Source organism: Phoenix dactylifera, unplaced genomic scaffold (assembly GCF_009389715.1).
Source record: "Phoenix dactylifera cultivar Barhee BC4 unplaced genomic scaffold, palm_55x_up_171113_PBpolish2nd_filt_p 000402F, whole genome shotgun sequence".
In the NCBI taxonomy this organism is placed as follows: Eukaryota; Viridiplantae; Streptophyta; class Magnoliopsida; order Arecales; family Arecaceae; genus Phoenix; species Phoenix dactylifera.
This window is the reverse complement of record NW_024067844.1, coordinates 212,699-229,545: the sequence shown is the minus strand read 5'-3', so window position 1 is coordinate 229,545 and position 16,847 is coordinate 212,699. Positions and strand designations below refer to the sequence as shown.

Sequence of the window (16,847 nt, the reverse complement as noted above, 5' to 3'; positions counted from 1 at the left end):
TGACAGGCTATTTATAGCCCTCTCCAGGGACCAAACGACGTGATTAGTTACACCCGTGAAGAGTCACCCTCCATCAAGGCAATCTTTCACTGCCGTACAATAATCTTAATGCCCTTGTGATTATCAGGATTTACAAGTGATACTTGTCAAGATGTGGATTCTAATTAAACGGGATCAGAGTTTAATTAAACGGGATCCAACTGGCTATGGATGCATCAGGGTCAAGATCAGTCTTATCATCAATTAGTCTTATCAGGAAGAAAAAAGAAAAGAAACAAGAAGAAGCTTCAGGAAGAAGAAGAAAAGAAAAAGAAGAAAAAAAAAAAGAAGAAAAAAATATAAATAAATAATATATATATATATATAAAATAAAATAAGCAAATAAAATAATAATTAAGAGAGACCCACGTTCAGGGTGTATCTTCTCTCTGCTTAATATTAGGCTTTAGCTCAAATTATTGGTTGGAACTTGACAGCCAATTTCGGAGTTTTAATTTAATGAATAATAAATAATACATTTTGAAATGTTTGATAGATACAGAAAAATTGTCGGACGAAATTAGGATTTTGGACCGAGGCAAGCGACCCGAACCAATCTTATGGTTTTAAATACATGAAATTATTTGAATATAAAATTATATACTACTAATTATGTTTCTCAAAAATTAGAATCAAGCTTATGTTAGCAAATGTTGCATGATTTTGACTAAATAACATCCTTCATGAGTGCTATACGGCGCACCTAAATTATGATGATGTAAAAAATTGCATGAAAATGATATTTGTAGCATAATTACACATAAAAATACCATTATTTATTTTTCCAACCTATTTATGATATATGGTTCATGAAAAGTATGATATGATTTATGAACTCTCAGATTGCTATGTATAATCCCGCCAGCGAGTAACAGTAGCTCAGCATATGACTCCCACCAGTAGATAATAGTAACTCGGTATTAGGGATGGCAATCGGATCGGGTCGGATATAAACGAGTTGGGTTAAATGCAAGTCGGATCAGAAAATCATAAACTTGAACTCGACCTGTTTATTAAACAGGTCAGGAATTATAACATGTACCTGTCATGTTTAATAAATAGGCAATCCGACCTGATCCGTTTACCTGTTTAATAAACAAGTAATCTGTTTGTCCAACCCGACCCGACCTGTTTAACCTGTTTAGCCCAACCCATCCTGATCCGACCTATTTAACCTATTTGCCCAACTCGACCCGATCTGTTTAACATGTTTAGTCCAAACCAGTCTAATCCGACCTATTTAACATACCCTCTAAAGCACACTTTCAAACAAAACTAAAATTTTTATCGGGAAAGAAAGGACAAAAAAATTAGACATCGACTACATCAAACGCATCAATCAAAACATGACCAAAACCAGAGATTTCGAAAAAACCATCAACATCATGACCATTCCATTCCCAATCCAACGCCCAACTTTTCCTCGCTAACAGTCTCATCAAGCACTCATGAAGATGAATAACGATATAAAAATATTTCAAACATTAAACAAAAAGAGAAACCCACTTGTTGTTGCTGTTGTCTTTGTCATCGAAATCCATTCCTCTGCTTTGGATGGCTTCCAAGACCGAAGGCTTCGTATCAATTAGAGAACAAAAAAATAAAAGTAAATTGCAATTGTTTGTGCATGCAAACTTGGTTATCAGATGATGGTGGATGCTCTCCAACCTCCTCCACCTCCACAACTACCTCAACCCCACCTCCTCCCTCCTCTCTGACTGCTTCCCTCCTCCCTCGTCCTTCTCCGCCGTCGCTGCCGCCTTCGCCTCCTCCTCCTCCTCAACCGTCCCTCTCCTCTTCTTCGCCATCACCTCTGTCCTCTCTTACGCCTCCTCCTCCCTCCGCCGGTGCCACAAATGCCGTCGTGGCCGTTCCTCCTCCGACGACGAGGAGGATGAGGACGACGCAAGTTCCTCCTCTTCTTCTCCTCCTTCCCCTCCTCGCCCCTGCCGATCTCCCTTGTCCTCCTCCTTCGCCGCCTTCTTCTCTCTTCTGAACTCGGACCGCATCTAGTCCATGGACCCAGCCACCCGCAATGCTCGATGGCACTCCCTCTATGGCCTCTCCTACCCTCTCTTCTCGACGAACTTCGGCCCCTCCCCCTCCCCGTCGACCATGCCCTCGCCGTTGCCCTCTCCTGCCACTCTCGCAGCCTCTCCTCCCCTGCCCTCAAACCCTAGATCTTTGAGGAGGAAAGTGCTCATTCACCGGGGGAAATCCTAATCCTAATCACCGGGTAAACGATTATCTGATCCAACCCGACCCATATATTAAATGGTTAAACGGGTTAGACATCTAAAATGTATTAGACCCAATTAATAAACAGGTTAAACGAGTCAACCTGTTTACGATCCAAACCTGTTTACGCCAAATCCAAACCTATTTATGGCAGGTCGAACACGAATCGAGTTGGCGGGTTGGATTATATTTTGCCACCTCTACTCGGCATACGACCCCCGCCAGTGGGTAATAGTAACTAGGCATTTGACCTTGCCAACAGATGATAGTAGTCGGTAAAAGCCTTGCCATGGGAATAAGAGTGGCCATAGCTGCACTACCATCTGACAATACAGATTTCAAAGCATGGAATAATGACAATTTTATGATGCATAACTATATTTATGAACCTGGATGATTGAACATGTATTACTTTATGACTAGTTTTAAGTATATCATTTATGAAATGCTTTATTTTGCTATAACTGTTGTATTCTTTAAATGATGCATTACCATATAAATTATTGTAATTGATCCAATAAGATAGACATGGCCACTTACTGAGCCGCGTAGCTCATATATCTCCTATTGTTTTTTTTTTCTTTCAGATATATAGAATGTTAGGAGCAGAGAGCCTGAAGATTTTTTAGATGAAAAATTCATTTTGGATCTACAAATTTAGAGCTCCATTTTGAAAAAAAATATATTTTATAAATGAAATGAAACTTTGTTTATAAATATTTTATAAATGAAATGAAACTTTCCTGCTATTCTTCCCTTTTCCAATACAGGCATTAATGTTACACAAGTTAGTAGATGAATCTCCATCTTGAAAAAGAATAGCAGGAAAGACCAAGCAAGCACAGCAAAACTGTGGAGGGACTCAGAAAGATTTTGCTACACAATTTTCTGAGAAACTTCAAATTAAACTGAATGCACAGCAAAACCAAATAGAGAATGGGTGCTGCAACAAAACCAGACGCATTCTTTGAAGCCCTTTGCAGTAATGGCAGTAAGCTTCAGACCTTGGCAATCATTCAAACAAAAGAATATAAGCATTCTAAAAATTAGCAACCACATATGCTCAAGGTAGTTATTCAAATATCTGATCAGGAAGGTATAACTCTATTTTTTGCTGGTGATCACTGATTCAAGGACTACAGATTTCCCTATGACTTTATGATTGTGCGCGCAATCTTTTTTTGAATGACATATAAACACACAATCAAACAACCACCACCAAGTGATAGATTGAAACATGGCAGATTCTAAGAACAAAACAAATGGATCAGGAGCAATCACCACTCCTTAAACTCTGCAGCAGCTCTAAATAACCATGATCATCGGGAGAAATGTACCTGAAGAAAGGAAAGTTAAGAGGTTAAGAGAGGAAATATTAAGCCAAAGGCTGTTGGTTGAATTCTACAATGTGCGTTTACACAAGCTTATCTTGTAATACATGCATTAGTTTTTGTGCTATAGAATCATATTTTACTTCTTTTGGCAACTTGATGTATCATAGCTTGAAAACATGAAATACAAACTGTGGAATCGCTCAGAAATAAGTTAACAAGAGAGAATAGTTTAAGTACCCATGACGAAAGAGAAAATCAATAATTACAATGGAACAATTCGGCTTGAAGAATTCAGCCCTCTGAATAATATTTGCAACATGAGCTGCAGGAACTAATCTGAAGCTATCTACTTCTCCATCTGCAAAAGTAATTTTAAGATAGAGTGATTAAATCTACGTAAGCATGTGCACAGCACTTAATAAGGTAATTAAACAGACCCAGATAACATGTGAACAAACAAAAGCAGAAAGCAGAAGTCATGAATTCTGCTGCTACGGAGTGTGTTGAGGTGGATGCATTGTCAATAAAAGAATCAATGGAGATTGGAAATATAGGATTTTCTTGCTTGGAAATTAATGGATTAGATACCTGTGAAGAGGAGGACGCTAATATGTATTGACAAGATGGTCTGAAAATAAGTTGTACCTGACCTGGTCCTGACTTGATATCAAGTAGTTTAGGAATAAAATTTCTAAATATGAGGGTTAGAAAGATGATAGTTTTATAAGCGTAGACTTTTTAGTTGAGGGCAAAGGTTAGCACAATGTTCAGGTTATTCCATTGTGACCTCAAGATCATGGATTCAAAATATGGAAGTAGCCTCTCCGCATGTGGGTAAGGCTGTGGACATTTGACCCTCCCCAGACCCCACAACGGTAGGAGCCTCATGCACTAAGCCACCCTTTTTCTTAGACTTTTCAGTTAAGAAAACATGCCTCTCTCTCTCTCTCTCTCTCTCTCTAAACCTATCAAAGGGTTAATGTCAGATTAAAGTTTGTCATGAACCACTGATTCCTTCAAGAGTAAAAAGAAATAAAATTTAAGGGAAAAGTTGTCTCCCTTTCCATGATGGTTTCATCATCATTATTAAAATGCATAAGAATCTTGGCACCAACTAAAGTCTTCTTAGCCAATGAGGAGAAAATTAATTAGAGAAATCTTTTTTTCTTTGGCAGTGAAAAGAAAATTGCGACCAAAATAGGTAAAAACATTGGCTAGGTTTTTCTTTCGAAATGCCAAAACTATTTCACTCCTTGTAGAATAACAAAATACAAGCAGAAGAGTACACTCATATCACAACTATTTTCTTACATTATTCTCATTTTTTATTTTTTTGAAAGAAAAGAGGGGAACTCCTACATTATTCTAAATTCAACCAAGGAAGGAGAAAAAATCTCAAGTTTTTATTTTTCATATTTTACAATTAATTGTTTTCCTTTATTTCATCCGCTTGGCAACGAAGAGATTCTTAGGCTGTGTCTGGATGCTGGTTAGCAGGTAAGAGAGAGTTATTTGTTGAACTAGCCAAATACTATCCAAAAAGTGGTAGATAACTTTATTCAGTCAAAGGCTCAAAAAGGTATTTAACTAGATAATTTTATTTCAGGGGAGGGGGAGGATGAAATAAAGTTAACCATCCAGAGTTCTCTCTCCTTATTTCGTAACATTTTCTACAACTTTATCCCACCATCCCACTAAATACGATAGCACCAACAAAATAGCAAATAACTTTATTCGCTGGTTTGCAGCTTAGAGGTTGGGTGCACATGGCTAAATCTATTTACAGGGTGGTTAGCTTTTTGACATTTGAACATGGTCTTAGAGTCATTATATTTCATGAAGTTTTGATCGAAAGACCATGTAAGGAGAACTACCACCCAAGTAAGAATCATTCTATAGGACAACTTGATCATTACAGATTTTAGAATATGCAGCATGCTTAAATGTTGCAGTAAAATATTGGTTCATGAATGTTCATACACAATAAAAGCCAATTCCTTGAGGTTTTTCTAATCTGTAAAACCATTTTCCCACATTCCAGATATATGTGATGATCCCAGGGTTGCAGTCTGATAAATTGAATCCAAACTGAAATTGACATGAAACTTATCTAATTAAACAGTACCGGTCAGGTCATGTTTGAATAAAAATTTAGACCTTCATACTGCTATGACTTAGTTTTGCAATGGAAAACCCAAAAAAAGGCTAAACCTAAATCAAATAAAAACACCTCATCTAATTTGGAAAAAGAAAAATTCACACGAACATTTAAAGAAAGACCAAAGTTTTCAGATGGAGTCGGTCTAGTCCCAAAGTTCTTGATTCTTTATCCTGGTATAGCACATCTAAATCCTGTCTAAACCCAAGTCAACTCATTTGTGATCATAGATACAACAAAGAAATTTATTGAAGAAAAAAAAATTGCAAATCATGGGAGAATAGTCGAGGCTCAATTGATGAATTCTTTCTAAATTTAGTCATGTAGAAAAGCTTTAGAAATTACAAGTTCACTCATCAATCATACAATAATATATTGGTAACTATATCTTTCAGGTGTCCAGTAATTTCCAAGAACTTAATTCATCAATAGGAGTTTAGAAGTTTGTACCAGCTAACACAAAATGGAGGCCACCCTAATATAGGTTTAATCTAAACTACAATAAAAGCTACCAACATCCAATTTTGGGGAATAACTAGGATATGGAAAAAATTTCCATTGGCAAAATTTGTGCATTCAAAAGACTCACCTTCATTCTTGGGAACAAATCCTGCAGGGAGTTTTAGATCATAGCAGAAAAGAACATCCCTTTTGTACTTGTACTCGTCAATGTCAACGTAAGAGATTGCTCCAACTGAGATGGCACTGCACAAGTATTACATTTCTGCATGAGTAGTGTTAAAAATTCAGATATTCCTAACAATGAAAACAAAAACGTACAGCAAAAAAGGCTGAAGTTACTTTGAAGAACAAAAAGGAACTAAGCTTGATATAGTCAATGTCTTTCTCTTAAATGCAAATGGCTAACTAGGCAATGTAAAAATTTTCTGATTCCAGCATTTGAGAAGTATATCATGCATAAGCAATCACACATCAGTAACACGAGAGAAAAACCAGCCAGTAATCTTCTATAATGGATGCATCCACGTGGGCATAAAATGAGAGCAGCTTTGGTAGAACTACTCCTCAGCAGATATCCACATAAAAAGTTTGCAAGTCCAGGTTTAGGCATTAGATTTCAAGTAACCGCCAAGAAATAACCTGATTAAAAGCTTCCCGGCAAACACAGATTTATTTGTCTAGGAGCTTAGTAAGACAAATTTAGTTTGGATTATCAAATGTATGGCAATGACATGACAGAGGACAACATAGATGAACACAGGTGCAAGCCAGAACAATTAGAATGGTTACCATAGTTTTAAGTATAGCAAATTACAGGAGTTATAGATTTATAGTAGCCATTAGTGCACAGCAAAACTGAGAAATAAAAAAAAATGTGCAATGGAACAAACCATTCAAGTAGACACCCCAATTCCTATCAAAGATCATAAATAATTTTTTTATGGAGTTAAATAAAAGAAATATTTAGTTAAAGGACTTGTTAAGAAGTTAGGATAAAGAGTACAGAACAAAAGCGATTAAAGAGGAATGCCCTCAGAAGGCAATTTTTCCTATCAATCAAATAATGAGCTTGTCCAGGTTGCAGAACTAAGGTTAATTAGGCAATTCGATAGTACTCGTACCATCACAACCACAAGGGGCCAGCCCCCACTAGTGGATATACCAAGAGTAGCATGGTTCACATGACTCGGGTTAAGAAAAGGCAGAGAAACATTAGGCCCCTCAAGCAGCGGGGAATGGCAAAAATCAGGAATGACGAAATTGCCAATGGTGGAAGAGGGAGCAGGCAATGATTAAAAACTGTTGCAGCGAAGGTGCTCGGAGAACCATATAAAGCACAAGCAGTCATAGGTAAACAAATTCTATATCCATAAACCTCAACAAGGTATAGGTGAAGTCCAGACAATATACTGGAATAAGTGATGAAAAGAGTTAGATATTGTAACATTCATAATAAAAAGGCTAACTCTTTCACAGGTGCAAAAGCAGTCAAAGTGCTAAAGCAAACATATCTGCACAGCCAAGGTTTTGCTCCATACTAAATGACTAAGTTGACAATTGGGCAATTCATTAAGCCTTGAGTTTCACAGATCAAAAGAGAAGGAATATTTACCAAAGAGATGGATCAAGGAGCACATCTCAATGAAGCAACATCTATCAAAGTCCACAAAAGCAGCCTCTTTATAATAAGAAGAATCAAAATAACTGTGCGGTTACCATCCATAGATTGATGGATAGATGCATGCTCTTAGAAATCGTAAAGGCCCCAAACATGATAGATGGAAAAAAATGTCAAAAGCATTGAAATAGGAAGAAATGGTGCAAAAAACCATCCCAAGTAAATTCTTAACAAACAACTAAGCAGCAAGCTGAGTCATGACAGGCACATAAAGAGTTACATGATGAAATGTGCTTGTATCAAATAGAGGCAGGAAGAAATGGGGAAGATGTAAAGTTTGATGGTGATTGGAAGAATTTGATGAATATAATTGAGAAACTTAGTTTCCAATTATGAATCAAATAAAGGCTAAAGAAGTTTTACGTGCACCAGGACTAAAAAAAATAGTAACAAACCAACATGATTGGATGAGAAACTTCTCTGAGGTGAAATCATCGTTAGATAAGCATGCTGACAATGCTTTTTCTGGTAAGCTATTGCCTCCATTATCAACTGCCTGTGTAAAGACAAAAGTAGTAGATTTGTTCTTGTTCACATAACTAATACTTTGGAACACAAAACATGGTTAACAGGAAGCCTATAGGAGGCATCAGAAAAGAAGCACCTAAGAATGGATAACTTGGAAGAGAGGAAAAGAAAATTGAATCTACTGTCATTGAGCAGATTTACGGCAGCCTCGGTGCAATTAAGAAGGATAAATAAGTGGCAAAAGTAAAGAAAAACTAATATTTCTTCACTTCCAGAAATAAAAGACCCAGTAACACAAAACTATAAACATCATATGTAACAACAAAAAGAAACAATTACTACTAGCCCAGAAAACTTAATAATCTCAAAATTAACTTGTTCAATTCTTTCTCCATTGCACTTAACTTTATTCAACCATTTTAAAACAAAATGTAATATATATTTGAAACTCATGGAAGGTCACCATACTTATTGGAAATGGATCTTGGAATCCCTGCTTCCTCTTCACATTCCTTCATAAGATTCTCTTTACAGGTGATCCCATGTGGCTAAATTTGCAAAAAAGTTGAAAAGGATAACACATGTCAAATCAAATTTATCCATAAGTTACATATGTTCTGCATTAATAAAGAACAAAAGCTCTTGCAAGTAGCTTGATGATAGAAGTTAGACTAGTAATTGAGGCTAACCTACCTTAAGTGGGTGGATAACTACTAATAGATGGTGAGCACTTTCAAAATTTACACTAAAAGATAGATATAAGTACAAACATTTAATTAAAGATAGGGAGTTGAGGATACTTGAACTGAAACTGCCCATGCAAACAATTCTCAGATCATGTTAAAGAAAATCGAAAAATAATACTACAGTAACACCAGAAGCAGAATGAGAATGTGTATAAAGGACAAATGTTAGGATTTCATGGTAATACAGTAAAAAATACAAAGAAGAAAACTAGTCAGCTGCTAATGTGTATATATGCATATAAATTACAAAGTAAACACCAATATGAACGAATAACTGCTAGTCACAATCTAAGAAATAATTAGCACTGGGGTGTATTAGTGAAAATTAGAATCAAGCATTTAAGAAAATGTATTTGAATCATCATAGATAACACATAAGTGGGACTAGTTTTATTTGACAGTCTCTCTTTCTCTTCACTGGCTCATCTCTTAGCATGCATTATCACAACTGTACCCCTACCTCCATTTATCATGATCCGCTAATGAGTTTTACAACAACAATGTCCTGGCAACAAGAGCTTGATGCTCCAAGGTAACACTAGTTGTTTCTTTTTATTCTCCTTACTCCTTTTGAGAATATGTAGTCAAGACCTAAACTTTCTTGACTGTGATACATCCTAATTAAGCTAAAATACAGTCACTTGAGATACAGGCAATTATTGACTACAGACCAGCATTACGATGTTGTGGCACAGAGCACAAAATTTTCATTCCAGAATTTCATATCTTAGTACTATGACTAAATGAACCCATGAACAGACAACCTATACAGGCTAATACAAACTCAGCATAAGTGCATGCATAAAGACAATCTGTATGCATAACTACAATAACTTTCCTGACTCACATATAGACAAAGTTTTGATATGAAAACAGTCCAAGTGATCAAGCATAACGCTCTGCATAAAGCAAGTTACAGATTAAAGCCCATTATCACAATTGCAAATACCAAGCAAAAATTCAACAATACAGAAAGAGATAATACAATGATATCAATAACAAGAACACATAACATCAAGATAGCTATACCAATGATACCCTGTCCAGAACAATAATCAATACAATATAGAAATCATTACAGCCGAAAGTTTTCATTCTATTATATCAACATTCTGATAAGAGTGATGCAGAAATTCTACTACAACTAAAAGTCTTCATTCTATTATATCATAATTCATTCTGATAAGTGTGATGCATAAAAATGGTCTTCAAAAAATCTTGGAGGGTAATCCAAATAATGGCAAGAAGTTGTCATTAGATATTGTAAAATAGTTGTTAGACAGCATATCAACATCTAAGGCCCCAGGACTTCGATATCCAAAAAGCACTTAAAAACAACAAAAACAGAACAAAGCTGAAACTAGATTGTGACAAAAACCCTTACTTTTCCCTCTGGTTGCATGACCTTGACAAACATATTAAAGCCCCAGCAGAAATTGAAAAGGCAGATCTACTGAATGCTTCAAAGAAGTATGTGTGTATGTATATATGTACTTGTGTTTGAGTATTGATTGCATACCAGGCCCCCAGCAACCAGATGATCAAGCATCCCAGGGAAGGTTGGCTTCATATCACTTCTCTTCCCTATCCAGAGAAATTGCTGCCCATCCCTCTCAACATAGCCATTCATATGAACACCATAAGCCTGTTAACCACAGAAATACAAAGACAACAGATAGATGAATTATTTTTTCATTAAAAAGTCTTTTTTAAAATAAAAAAAAGAAGGGTCAGCAAGACAAGCTTAACAGACATGAATAACAAGAACCCCATAGTATAGGAATTTAAAAAGGAAAAAAAAAAGGAAAGAAAAAAGAAAGAAGACCCTACTTATCCATGAAATTAAGTTGTGAAAGCATGAGAAAGGCCAGCAGGCACTGATATCAACAAGAATATTAATAAAGAGCAAATAAATTAACTAATAATGTAAAATGTCTACTCACAGATATGCAGCCTTACAGGAAATTACCTGAACTGCAAAACCAAAAGGACAATCAAAACTTATTAACCTTGTTATGAGAACTTTGACTTTTGAAGTTTGGGATAGTCAGACTCTTGATATGTTTTTATTACTTATGAGACATGAATCCCTCTAAAAATTACAACATATTTCAATCAAATCCCAATTCATAAGGTTCTCTTATGCAGAAATATATCAACATATGCATTTGTTCTTTTGAGGAGCTTTATAAATGCAATGACATGACAATGCATTAGTGTAAATACATACATCAATTAAAATAACTAACCTTTATACCAAAGTAAGGAGCAGCTGCACGTTCAAGAGAGAAGAATACAGGCATCCCAAATGATGATGTCACAGGGTACAGCTGGTTGGGATCAACATATAGAAACATCATTGAAGAAAGGCAACAATACATAAGTGACGTAGTAGATTTAAACATCTTTTGGTATAGAAAGGAATCATCATCATGAAAAGCCAACATATGGTTAAATAAAAAGGCAGAGCAGGCTATTAAATGCATTTGGACATCCATTTAGACTTCATTTTGGCAAACAGATGATGACCACAAGTTTCATTCCCTAGTGGATACAACATCTTACAATATGATTCAACTTGAAAAAAATGAAATTTGCCATGACAAAGGTTATGCCCTTCCTGATCTAGCATGGAAATTTGGAGGTTCATTTAAGGTAGATTATTAAAAAACCAACAGACCAGGTGAATGCATATTTCCTAAAATATAACAAAATATGACATGAAGTAACTGCTTCGAGAATAAAGCAAATTACAAAACGAACTCAGATAACAAATAAGTACCTCATTGCGTATACCTGGAATCAGTTTCCCTAGACAAGTGATGGCATCTCCAACTGCTCTTGTTTTGTCCTCTGGCTTCTTAAGTGATGAATGAAGAGTGACACGGTCACCAATATAACAGCCATTGTTGCCCGACACAATAGTGAAAACATCTTGAAACTTTCTTAGATGCTCAATGAAACTGAACCATGTTAAGAGCCAAGTCAGTAGAAGATAGTTATACTTTTTTGGATGGTAAGGACCTGTTAGGATGCCAGATTATTTTATCCAGCGATAAGATCTGCTCGCAGTCCCTTGAAGAATTCTGGAGTGAAAGATGACCACATGGAGGAGGTTATGATGATCATCAGTGGCCAACAGTGAGTCCCAAATCCGTCATTTTTGGATAATCAATTACCTTGAAAAGGTGCTTTAACTTATCCCTAAATTTTAGTGACAAGGGATTTGGCGGACTACTGGGAATCGTAAAAAGATTATAAACCAATTGTTTCTTCAGCTCCCGCAGGGTATGCGTTATTGCCAGATAGTTGAATCCAGCATCCAAAGAGACCCAAAGTTAATGCAATCTAGAGCGTTTATTATAAAAACTAGTATTATCGACTACCTTCAGGGGAAAAATGAAATACATTATTAGGTCAAACAATCACAATCACCTGGACGGGAACATTGCATGGCGTATATGTTTACATGAAAAACAAGTCGGATGATTCAACTAAAAATAGTGCCCCACCATAAATTTCATTTCAGAGTTCTACCGACCAATAATTTGTTAAGCATTTCCTCAGGATACTCATTTATTTAAACAGTTAGTTATGCCTAGCTGCGATCAGAGTGATTAAAGTTGCACAAGTATGCTTGAAAACCAATATAGTCAGCTTAAATTACAGCATACATGTAGTTGTAGTTAATATGTAGGCAACGGTTCGATCATCAAAAGCTATTCATAGAGATATATCATGCTGGAGTTCTAGAAAATAAGAATCATTCAATATCTTTCATCAAGCAAATATCGTTCTGCACAATTTTACTTATGTCCTTGCATAGAATGCAGTATATAAGAATGCCACTGTATGCAAAGTCAATAATGTCTTAGGGGTCCTTAAAAAAAACAGAACAATTGGTTTGATCCTCTTTTAAAACTAGAGTCATTTTTAAAGTGATACACTAGAGTTACCTGTTTGCTTCAAACAAATTTACATCCATAGTGGTCTGGGGTCGTAGATAAATCAAGAGATGTATCCGCACAAACATTTATTGCACAATGATGCCATCAAATGAGAAAAGCAAAAGCTACAGAAGGCAATTTCTGGGGCACAACAAACATAAATTCTAAAAGCTTCATAATTTAAGGTGTAATAGTTGAGAAGATACAAAAGCTTGCTACAAAATCTTAGAACGCCTCACAAATTATAGACAAGTATCCTAAAATGCCCTCAAGAACTTCTTTGTATGAGCATCCAACAATCCTAAATTATAAACTTCCATCATTTTATGAAAAAAAAAATGAAAGGTAGAAAAAGAAAAGAAGAATCACCAGAATCTTGAATTCTTACCCCCTATGTATGTAAAAATGAAAGGTGGAAAAAGAAAAGAAGAATCACCCAGAATCTTGAACTCTTACCCCCTATGTATGTATCCAACAATCTGATCCTCGACCACGAAGGGGACAAACTCCGATTGCTTTTCCTGCTTAAATTTCCAGCAGGAAAAAAACCCATATCAACGTGATTTTTTTTTCTTGATATGACGTGAATTAAAAATACATTAAATCGGAACTTTTTGAAGCTCAAAAGAAAACCAAATCAAATTTCTTCCAGTCAGTGAACCCTAAACCCTGAATCCCAAGAAACCAATAAGAGATCAACCAATGGAAGAAACAACCCCATGTGTGAGTGATGGAGGACCTACGGATCCACGATTGCATGCCCGAACTTTCTCGAAGTAGCCTCGGAGATCCGAAGGGTCGTCGTCTTCTTGATTGCCCTCGCCGACTCGAAGAACGTCGTCCCAGCCGAATCTTCCGCTCGACACTACCGAGGAGAGTCTCTTCGGGTTGGAGATCGAGGGTTTCTGAGCTCGGATTCGGTGGTGGGCGAAGCGGGGGAGAGGGGAGCTCCGGGGAGCGACGATGGCGGCCGGGAAGAGATAGCACGCCATGAGAGACAAGAGAAAGCACGGAGACCGTCTTCTTGGGAACAGAGGGGATGCGAAAGAAGGAGTCGGAGAGGACTCATAGGAGGGGAAGAGCGACAGCGGGCAGACCGAGGGGAGGCGAAATGTGGCCGTTATATATATAAAAGAATATACATAAAAGAAAACAGACGCATAAGAGGTTATGCGGGCGCCCGACTCTTAACCGTACGAAGACTACAGTACGTACGCAGAGGAACGTTTGCCGGCTTCATGCTCGAGGCTTGCTCCTTTGCAAGAAAACACGCACATACCAGTATTATGCTTCCCCCCCCCCCCCCCCCCCCCCCTTCTTTTTTACTAAACTGATAGCCTATACCCATTTAGTTTGAACACATCCACTCGTATTGGAAGAAAAAATATACCAAAATTTTAAAAAAAATATAGAAGCATAATCCATCTATACAATACTATCAAAGTGACCTGCCACATAATACACTATCTGGTTCACTGCTCTATTCGCCTTTTGGTATACATCTATGATGGAGAAAGAAAGACACTTTTCAGTTAGGGTCCAAATATCCATCAGTAAAAGATAACTCTTTACTATCTAATTTTATCTAGCTATCCATCTAGTCATTGTTGCGAAGTTGTCTTCTAAGAGGATATAATTAGCTTTTAGAATCAATATCACATACCAAAGTCCTTCACAAGCTCCTCTTAATTTAGCCACTAGAACAATGATATTAAACAGATGCATACTACCAACGACCACTAACTCAAAATATGGTTATCTAATAACAAAACCTGCCCCTCCTCTAATGCCACCATCAACCATACTACCAATCGAAATTAACTTTGAGAAAGCTCGAGGATAAGAGCTCCCAAGTGATATACACCATTCAAGAAAACAGCGACTGCTGAGATGGAGTCATAGGTGTCCCTAGTTGTTAAGGATTCTCTAACAATGTACAATTCGATGACTTCATTAGCTTGCACAAGGGTTATTTCTAGCACAAATCATGGAACGTAATACAATTTTCAAATATACGACTATTTCGAGTAAGCCAAATATTATAAGCACTATATGCCACTCGAATGCATAAAGACCTTCTGTTGGCACTGTTTCTATTGACTTTTAGTAGAGCAAGAAAGGCCGGGGATGGATCAATAATAAAAGTGGTAGGCATACTTGTCAAAGTCCACGCTCGCTTGGCTTTTATGAATAGAACATGAGAAGTCATTTCCTCCTCATTGGGGCAACAATCACATTCAGAATATATATTCAACCCACTTCCACACAACACTTCTCGACATGAAAGCCAATCCCACACCAATTTTCACTGGAAGAGTGCCACTCTCGGGTGGACTCTATATTTCCAAACCCATGCACTGCCCATCCTTTTACCCGACGTATCTACCTTATAGAGGTTCCTATAAGGCATATCGTGATGAGGAATAGCAATTGACAGCATTTGCTCGCCAGACAATCACCAAAATGGCGGGACATGAGAGAAGCATTCCAACATTTTTTCTATGGGATGAAAAAGGTTATAAACCTTCATGTTCTATAATGGTTCTTCGTTCACCATCGTCAGCGACAATGCAAATGGGATATCCCACACCAATTTTCATTAGAAGAGTGCCACTCTTGGGTGGACTCTATATTTCCAAACCCATGCACTGTCCATCTTCTTGCCGGCGCATCTTGTACCTTATAGAGGTCCCTATTTGACATATCATGGTGAGGAATAGCAATCGGCAGAATTTGCTCGCCAGAAAATCACCAAAAATGTGGGACATGAGAGAAGCATTCCAACATTTTTTTCTATGGGATGAAAAGGTTATAAACCTTCATATTCTATAATGGTTCTTGGTTCACCATCGTCAACCGGATATCTAACATCCAAGTATCATTCAAAACATTTATTATTTGTTCACCATGGATGACTTCCTATGTTATGTTCCTCAAAAAGGATGACTTCACGTTACTTTGCAAACAACTTTTATGTAGCCGCTTGACCGTTTCAATCATCTAGGTTGGGGAATTCTCAATTCTACACCTTCATCTTACCATCTAATATATATTGCAATCTCGCTTTATATTGCGAATGCAATAGTGATGGCCTAAATCGTTTCCTCGAAGTTGATAGCATCATACTCCCATATCTTCTTCTCTCCTCTTCTCTAACCACAAATACAATATCTCTAACCCCAATATCCACTTCCTCCATGTCCACCAATTTGATCCTACAAACCCTGTGACCAGAGATCTTAGTTGTGTTCTCTAGTTCTCCTTTTTTTTTTTTTTTTTTTTTTTTTTTTTTTTTTTTTGCTAATGAAAAGGGGTAGGGGGGAGGAAGGGACAAGCCCACCCCCGCGTAGCAGCCCCCAACTGGGCCCCCGCCCCGCCAGGAGAATGTTCGATGCGGGCAGAAATGGCCGTGTGTTGGGCACCCGACCGGTTTTACTCATACCCTCCCCACCCGTGGGCCCGGCTCAGCTACTCCTCTGAGCTCTGGCTCGAGTCCCACGTGTGAGTACGTCACACCCGGCACCACCCCGGCTACTAGCGGTTCAAGAGCGGTCCTACACCACAAGTCCAAGCAGTGGCCAAAGTAGTAAGCTCCGGTCCACAATTTAATCGTCGCCACAGCGATTCGAACTTGGGACCTTGTGGTTAGAATTGCTGCCCAGTACCACTAGGCTACCACCTTGGTGGCGTTCTCCTTCTCCTTTCTTAGAATTGCATTAACTACAAAGATGACAAACAGACAAAAGCTAATATCATCCCTTTTTCAGAGTGGTATGC

General features: G+C 37.4%; 1 protein-coding gene across 3 annotated transcripts; it reads right to left on the bottom strand.

Annotated features, from left to right (window-relative positions):
- Window positions 1–3,292: 3,292 nt before the first annotated feature.
- LOC103709428 (nudix hydrolase 20, chloroplastic-like) lies at window positions 3,293–14,181 on the bottom strand. 3 transcript variants are annotated; one of them, XM_008794749.2, is made up of 9 exons: window positions 13,814–14,181; window positions 13,527–13,591; window positions 11,906–12,086; window positions 11,373–11,453; window positions 10,643–10,768; window positions 8,846–8,925; window positions 6,359–6,474; window positions 3,849–3,969; window positions 3,293–3,614 (listed from the first exon to the last, which is right to left on the bottom strand). In XM_008794749.2, the coding sequence occupies exons 1-9, from the start codon at window positions 14,060–14,062 to the stop codon at window positions 3,545–3,547; spliced, it is 1,089 nt and encodes a 362-aa protein (XP_008792971.1). In that variant the 5' UTR covers window positions 14,063–14,181; the 3' UTR covers window positions 3,293–3,544. The 3 variants fall into 3 exon arrangements, with proteins under 3 accessions (XP_008792971.1, XP_008792972.1, XP_008792973.1); XM_008794750.3 differs by having other exon boundaries at window positions 3,878–3,969; XM_008794751.3 differs by lacking the exon at window positions 3,849–3,969.
- Between the last annotated feature and the right edge of the window lie 2,666 nt (window positions 14,182–16,847).